We start from the raw sequence: 8,520 nt of genomic DNA, 5'->3' as shown, positions 1-8,520 counted from the left end.
CCTCTGAAGGAAATGTCGGTCAATGCAACTGAGACACAGTCCCAAAAGCCTCATGTGACCCAGTTCTAATAATAAGCTACCAGGAAAGAGGGGACAGCTCATCTTAGGGTGAGTTCAAATAAAGACTGTGAGAGCAGCTGTCCTGGGCCTCACTAAAGGTCCATTGAGCTTACTGTCCTGCACCTGACTGTGGCTCTAAGTGGATGCCTACAGAAAATAAGAACGCACAAGCATGAATTACACTGCTTTCTAACGTTCCCCCACCTTCCAGCTGGCTGCAGTTCATCGGCTTCCTGATCTGGAGGGAGTTTCTAAATGTTTGGTAACCTTGAATGTACTTCTGTCCCATAAGCGTTTCCAGTTATTCCTTGAATGTTTATAGGCTTTTACCTTCTGCAGCACCCTGCGGCAAGGCGTTGCACAGCTCACCTAACCCCCCTCCTCGCTTCAGACCTGGCTTCTACTGACTCCATCTGATGCCCTCTGTTCTTGTACTGGAAAATAAAACTAAGGAAAGTTTCCACTGGAATTCTACATGTCTCCCTTCAGGTGACACTGTGGTTTTGTGATTGTTTTAAGCAGATTTAAGTCTGCCACAGCTGTAGCTGCAAGAGTCCCTTTCACTGTGCTCTCTGCCCGCAGCCAACACACACAGCCTCCACTGACCCTGCACTAGCCCTCGTGACCCACTTGGTAAGGTGGCTCAGGAACTGGATCTAGATGAAAACTGCTCTCAAAAGAACAAATCACTGGTTTTCAGATCCTCTTCAGAGGAGTTCTAACTCTTCTTTCGGGCATAATCTTCTCCCACGGGAGAAGCTCATTCCTGAACTGTATGCACTCTGCAGTGGGCTTTGCCAGATGCATTCTTCAGCTAAACACTAAAAGTAGTTGAAAAGGAACAAAGGAATTAAGAACAGGCTGAGGAAAGATGGGATGATAAGGCAAGCCTTGGGGCAGGAAGACCTGCGCATCTGCTTGTTTCAGGGGAGATAGGAGGCAATCGGCTCCCGGTCAGGCTGGATCTCCAGGCCTGACAGCTCCTGCGGGCTCCCGGGAGGCTGGGCAGGCACTGCTGCCAGAGCCTAGGTGCTTTGGCCAGCTTAGCCAGGACCCAGCCTACCTTTAGGTACTTCAATATCTTCCAAAACGGGACCCTTCCTCAGTTAGGAGTTAACATTCAGTGCCATTAGTCTCCCGACGTTGCGGAGACCCTCTTGAAAGACGCGCATTTTCTGAACAAAGTGCCACCGCTGAGGCAGTATTTTTCTTCTGGTTGGGTCCGTTAGTCTAACTTGCCACACCAATATCTGGAATACAAGCTTTCTTGTGGACAGCAAAAACCAGTGACGTACTGATGTCACATCACATCATGACTTGGACTATAGGTAGTGTGACAGGTGAGAGGGTCTCTTTTCCTCCTAGAACATCACAGCAGACAATGTTTTCTGTTTTAAGAAGTTACAAGACTAATTCTACCACTTTTTCTTATGTTGCCTGGAATCTTTTTCCCTGAGCAGACCTGGAGCCAAAGCTAAACTGTATGGAAGGAAGGGAGCAATACAGACAGGCTGGAAATATAGGCAACGCTAACCCAACAGATTAAAAAAACTGCTGTGATTTGCCAGTGCCCTTGAAAAGAGTTTCTAATTCATTCCCTCCACTGGGATAAGTAAGTCTTGCTGTACAAGATCACTAGCATGTCATTGGTGGTATGAATGCCATACTGACTCAGCTTCACGCTGTACTCCTCTTCTCTGTCCCTGGTGAAACAATACTCTCCCAGGATGAGCAGTATGTCTGAGAGCAGGTACTAATTTATAACAGGAGCAGCTTTCACAGCTGTGGCTTTGTGGGACAGATGTTCAGGGGCATGCAAGGCATTATCCTGATGGAGGTTTCCATTAATCTTGCTCACATGTGTCTAATTTTGCCCAGCCTAAAGCCATTAAGATGTGTTATTTCACTCACATGAATTTCAGATTTTTCAATGCCACATCTTCAAAAGGTTTCCAGACTAAAACCTACTGTAAGGTGAATGAAGTATAAATTATAATGAAATATTAACTCATATAAATCCCTATTAACTCTAATGGAGAACTTCAAAGCAAAACCAGCGCCTCCTTCCCCACTCTGCTGCTTTGTGAGGTATAAAGATTGTCCTAGCACTGTTGGGTTGTAAATGTGATTTTCTATTTGATCTTTTTACACTACAATGTCTTCTCTTTCTCTTGCCAGTGGAGCTCTTTGGCAAGATTTAGGAAAATCTGAACAGACAGCCAAATAGAGCTCTGAAAGGATCTTAAATATACTTATTTTGCAATGCATTTGTGTACATTGAAGTAGAGAGGGATTTCCATATTCCCATAAGCGCTAGCCAGAATCAGCATTCATGTCATAAACCTTCCCAAGAATTAAAGAGTGTAGGGGGTCTGAGAAGGAAGAGGTTCAACTCACAAGTCACCACTATTTAAGTCTTCTAATAACCTTGCAAATCGCTTCCAGCAGAGAGGAAAATGATTAGAACTGATGCTTCAGATGCAAACAAACAAGCAGAAATGTATTTACTTAATCTAACAGGGAAGGTTTATAAGGTCAGCTAATCAATAAATCAAACCAGTAGCAAAGGGCAAAAAATAGATTTGATTATCACTTCATGGTTCACCACAAGTTAACAAGCTAATTTTCAGGCAGAGTGGTAGCATGAATTTCAAATGCCGTTGCTGTATTAAAAATCACATTGGTTAAGTACCGAATAACTGGCGATAGGAAAAGTGACATCTTCGAAACAGCTAAAAATGAATTTGTGTCAATGAAGCCTAGCCACTGATACAAGCTAACTAAGTTCCTACCCAATGTTCAGCCAGGGATGATTCAAAGCCACTTACGCAGAACTGATTTGGGATAATTTGGAGGGAAAGCAAACTGATGAGTTCAAGCTTACAAAATGCTTTGAGGATCTGGCATCTCTTTGTTAATGTCCTCAATATACTACAGAATATACATCATCTTGCTGAAAACACATTTACACAAGAAAATGTTTATGGGTTTGCTGACCCAGAGACTGCAGCAAGAGCTGCACAGAAGTTTGTTCTGCTGGTGTGGGTCTTCAGGCTGCCACAGCTTTCAGTATCACTGGAATATTTATGAGTAGTGAGAGAGGAATGTTTCTGTAGCATTCCATAGCAGTGCCTGGGCTCTTAAGAAACTGCCCTCGCCACATCACCAGGCCTGAAACACAAAAAACCTTTCTTATGAGAACTGTAACCAAACCAAGGAAGCTGGTTATGTTGCGCTCCCAAGTAGAGGGGACTCAAACTTACTGTACAGCTCAATGCAATTACTGAATTTGCCTCTGGCATTAGCACAAACCAGGAATAAATTCGGCCCATCTTAACCACTCTGGTGGAGTATTCTGGTAGCACCACGCTAGGCACAGCAGCTCTGCAGCACACAGTGTTTACAGTGGTGGCGTTGGCTCGCTGGTCTTGGAAGAACTGAGCTATCAGAATTAATCCATTTACAGTTCTGTTGACTTTTTCCTTTGATGTGTAATTTTCTTCATTTTTTTCAACATGCATTGATGATAGGAAGCTGTATATGCACAATGGCTATGAAGGCTGAAACTCAGAAAAGTGAATGTAAATGGATTTGCCCTTTCAGCAGCCTTTCTTTTGCCGTAGCTGAACATCCAAATTTCGCAGGTGTTTCAGGAAGCCACGGTTGGGTGAAATCCATCGATGTTCCTTCACTGTTTTGATGGCTTCAACCAATGGGAGGTGGTGATTTATCATGAGATATGCTAGGACTAGGGAAGCTGACCTGCTTACTCCAACTGCACAATGTACCAAAATTTTAGCTGGTTAAAAAAAGAAAATAAATAAAAATTATAACCACAGAAGAGAAGCAGTACAGTGGATGAAGGGTAATTTAAAAGGAAGGCAACCCCCTTCTGCCTTCTCCAGCTTGGTCAGAGTAACACCACAAACATGATGTTACCCTTATGATAGATCATGTGAACTAACAATTAACTCTAATTTGCAATTGTTACACTCACTTGTGTGAGAATTGCCATGAGATCCCAACCTGATTTTGGAAACACTGGTAAATCAAAGAAAGCCCTGTTGAAGTAATGAAGTTGTTCTGTTGTGAGCAAGAGGAAAATGAGACCCATTGGTTTCAGAAGGGCTTACTTAGGTGAAGAATGCTAAAATCTGGCCTGTAAGGGTGGCACTAACACATTAGCCACCAAGAAAAATGACTGGCCTAGTACCATTGCATAATAAGGCAATTTGCTGTGACTGTAATTCTCTTTTGAAGGCAGAACGTGATACAAACTGAGAGCTCCATTAATGCCAGTTTACTCATACTAAGAAATAGCCTTTTATGCAACACAGGTTAATTAGTGTTTTACTGCAGCAGTGCCAAGAAGCTCAGTCTCTTGTGCAACATGCTGTAAATCTCCTTGGGTAAAGGTAAATCTTCTCCCTGGGGGCACAGCCCTACAGGTGCCGTTCACACAAGATGCTCATCTGCAATATAGGAGCCTCTTTGTGCACTCGGTGGCCATAGAAATCAGGACTTTTGTCTCTATTCATTTGTTCTTACAAATACAGGTGTCTACCTCTCCCTTTTTGAACTAGCGTTTCATGCAAGGTATTTTTGTCTCTGCCTCCTCTCCTCTCTGCCCCTGTCTCTCTCCTGCACTGTTCATCCGTTACGTCAACTTTTTGGTACCTAGTTAGAGCTACACCCACGTACCCAGCACTCCCTCCTGCTGCCACCCACGGTGCAGGTTACCAGCAGCTGGCAGGAGACCACGTAGTGACCTGTCCACCACTGAGTTCATGGAGCTGATCTGTTATGAGAGGCTGCTGACTCGCATCAAAATGTGACCAATGATAGTTTTCATACCTCCTGGCGTGTTCAAGGCGTTGTGGATAAATTGTGCTGCAGAGAAGAAAAACTGGCTTATATCAAAGCTTGGGAGGTCATGGGCTGGTACACCATAATAATTGATGGTCACTCCATAGAAGTCCTGGCCTCCATGGCTGTACGCTGTGCCGTGGGCAGCATTTAAAACATGGGTCACACCCATCTTCCACAAAACAAATCTGTTGTGAGCTGTTACTCTAAGGAAAAGACAAACAAATTGAGATGTGTGCAGAGACACTCAGGGAGCTGCAGAAACGCTGCAATTTTATGTCCCAAGCCATTTGCTGGAGCATCAGCCCCTGCATTGCTTCTAAGGGTTAACTGAGAAGTGAGCCCCAGCTTAGTCATAATTTTACCTCAGAAACCCTGCTGTCTGCAGTGTAAATGACAGCAATTAGCAAAACTATGAGCTGTCTAAGCACCTATGAGGCATACTAACAGACAGACAGTGTGGCGGAGGTGTGTCCGTAAAGCTGTACTTACAGGTCTCCTAGGAAGAGATTAGGCCACACTTCGTCCACATGGTTGCAAGAGGGCCGGCCAGTGCTCAGGAGCTGTTCGATCTCTTTAAGGGAGGGGACATCCCCCGTGCATGCCCCAGCGCCTTCGGGTCCGGGGGGGCCCAGCACCTCTGACCCCGACATGCTGAGATCCGAGAGAGACGTGGCTCCCACCGGCCGGTGGCATGCTGCTGAGCGCTGGGGCGCCGCCAGCCACCGGCATAGTCACGGGGGCGGCTGGGAGATGGGCCGGGGCAGGTGCTGGGCAGCAGCTCCCTCCGCAGAGCCACGCTGCCCCTGTGCTGCAGCGGCCCCCAGGCCCCCTCCCCAGGGTTGGCTGCTCGCCTGCGTGCTCCCCTGACAGGCACAGTTAGTTGAAACAGATGCATGTACCAAACTGGACATTACTGAGTCCTCACTGGTTCGAGTCCACTCCCCAGGGCTCGTCCTTAGAGCTGCTCTGCTCTGCTGCACAGCAGCCTCGGTGCTGGGGGCTCTAGCCTGCAGGATGCCCACCAAGACATGGCTGTGACCATCCTCAGTGGGTCCTTGATGCAGCAGTTGCAGCCAGTGAGATCTGGCCGTTCATCACAAGCAATTAAAGGCTTGATAAAGGAAAACCAGAAACCTGTCCAGTGCAAGAAGAGTGGCAGCTCTCTCCCAGTAACAACTGTCTCCTGTTTATTTTGAGGTGCTTCAAAACATAGCTGTGAGAGGGTCAGAAATGCACCGGCATGGTCACTAGGAGGTTAAACACCAAGTGGATGATGATGATGCCTTGCCTATCATCAATAATCTAGAGAAATATGTTTCTGAAGCTACTGTCTTTTCACCAAGTAAAATTATCTGAGCCTAACTGTGTGTTATGCATTCAATCACTTCTGTCGCAGTTACTGCTTTCATCACTGTGTTAATACAATACACCTGCCACGTATTGTATGATAGCTCCCTCTGTTGAAAGGAGAACAGAGAACGTGAGGATAATGCTTGTCAGGTGAAACTTGTAAGCCACTGAGATAGTTTATATAGGAAGGTCTGGTGAGCCACAGGTTGGAGATTTATTGTATCCCCTTGTAATGTTAGTGAGCTTTTTTCCAAGCAAGGGAGTGCCTGTGCTTCTGGTCTGTGGGATGTGTGGTTCCTGGCAGGGGGCTGCAAAGCTGTCAGCGATGGAGCTACTGGGCAAAGCACGTGGAATGCTGATGCCCTTCCTTTGTAACCCTAGCAGCTGGCCTGCAGAGTCGTAGTTCTTCTACCAAAGCAGTCCGGAAGAGGTGACCCAAGAGGAGGAGCTTGCTGCTCTGTAGAAAAAAAGGTGATGAATGGAAAGAACCCTTGGTGAGGTCTGAGCTGCCTTTATTCTACAGGCATTTATTTACTATGATGGAGAGGAGGTTTGCTTAATATTATCTTACCAAGATACATATCATGTGAACCAGGGTATTGAAGTCTGGACTAATTAACTATGCTTAGGAGTACTTACGGTGAGAGATCACCCTAATACAAGAAAATAGTTTGCTGCATCAGGGGGCAAAAGTTATATGCAAGAAGAAAAAAAGGTGACTTCATTTAGAGTCTCTCATGAAGCAGGAATCTCTAAATCCACGGAATTTTAGCAAATAAACTGTTTAAGAGCCTCCTGTCTACAAAGAGACTGTTAAATTCCCACTGCCACGTAGGTTCTGGCCTAAAGGGTGCAGTAAGAGGCACTACAAGCAGCAGTGCTGATCTAGAGGGGGCAGGGGGGCAGGCAGCCAGCTGGCCGCATCCAGGCGGAGGAGAGGACTGCAAAAATGGTTACGGTTGTACTTCAAGCACTATGTGTATGTCCTTAATGTGTCACCTTGGTTTTCTGTTTTATTTTCTTTTTTCCTTTGGTAAACTAGCAGGTTTTAAGCCGATTGATTTATTTGTGCTCATGAATGAGGGCAATTAACTGACTGAGCAGGTGCAGATGTGTAGTTTAGTTTACTTTTCTCAAGCTTCTGGGTGGAGGCCCAAGGTGAGGCTTTACTAGCAGGGTTTTTTAAAATGTAAGCCCAGTCCATTTGTTGCCAATCAAGTTCTGTCAGAAAGGTGACACTCCTGTTTAAGTCTAGCCCTTTTCAGCTGTAAAACTTTTGTTGGCCTCTACTCCAAGTGCACTGGCTAAGAATTCAGAGTTCAGCTGCAGCAGGAAAGCTGATGAGCAGAAAAACAGGAACTCCAGAAGAATGATCTCCAAACCCTGTGTGCCTCCAACATTTGTATGGCACACAGCCATCTGCTGCAAAACTCCAGCCTTCCACACTGTTTAGTGTCTTCCAAACATGTAATAGTCTGCAAACACGACTTTTTTTAAGCTGTGTTACTGACTTTTTTTGTTAAGAGCTGTCTTTGAAACAGACATGAGACAAAGATCTGGCTTTCAGGCCAGCTCTGTTACACACCAACCCATAGGGTGTAACCTCACTAGAGAGAGCAAGACCATCTTTTCCCACTCCGTGCTCCCCCTGGGCTGCTGTTTGGTGTACAGCACTGTGGTCAGATGTCTCAAGAGTATACGTCTCCTTCTGTGTGTTTATGGAGGATTTAGCCATCAGGTCTGCGGATAGTCAGGCTCCCTGCTGCCAAGATGTGCCTTGACAGGTAGCGCCCAGGAAGCTGGAGATCCTTCTCAGCAGAAGTGCAAACTCCCCAAAGCGAAGCTGAAGGCTTTGTTCCAGCATCTCCTTGCTCCTGCAGCGCCTTATTTTGTCCTTATGTTAACATTCAGGAAAAGTCCATGATTCTCTGACTTTGTGAATAATTGTATTTTAGTTTGTATAAAAGTAGCCTGAATGCAAATGCTGAAAAACTGTGAAAAGCATGAACTTAGCTTTGTCCTCAAATTTGGCAGGAGATTCCTTCCAGGTGTAATCTTCTGTCCGGATGGATTTGGCTTTCTACAGCTTTGCTTCTTGCCTGGCCCTTTTAAAGCTACTAAGGATGGATGTAAAAAGCAACTAACTCATACATGGTCACACTGAATAGAGGCAAAATTGGTTTCCTGTGAAGTAGGGACTTACTGAGATTTGAAGAATTTGGACATTCTCACTGTTAGAAT

The 8,520-nt window shown here is 45.5% G+C and overlaps 1 protein-coding gene across 1 annotated transcript; it reads right to left on the bottom strand.

Moving 5' to 3' along the window:
* Positions 1-3,609: 3,609 nt before the first annotated feature.
* LOC121094007 (dual specificity protein phosphatase 13-like) lies at positions 3,610-5,634 on the bottom strand. The gene is made up of 3 exons (XM_040607071.1): positions 5,419-5,634; positions 4,915-5,132; positions 3,610-3,859 (listed from the first exon to the last, which is right to left on the bottom strand). The coding sequence occupies exons 1-3, from the start codon at positions 5,577-5,579 to the stop codon at positions 3,660-3,662; spliced, it is 579 nt and encodes a 192-aa protein (XP_040463005.1). The 5' UTR covers positions 5,580-5,634; the 3' UTR covers positions 3,610-3,659.
* Positions 5,635-8,520: the final 2,886 nt, after the last annotated feature.

This window comes from Falco naumanni, chromosome 9, assembly GCF_017639655.2.
Source record: "Falco naumanni isolate bFalNau1 chromosome 9, bFalNau1.pat, whole genome shotgun sequence".
NCBI classification, from domain to species: domain Eukaryota; kingdom Metazoa; phylum Chordata; class Aves; order Falconiformes; family Falconidae; genus Falco; species Falco naumanni.
Note: the sequence above shows the minus strand (reverse complement) of the source record. Positions and strands in the feature narration are given on the sequence as shown.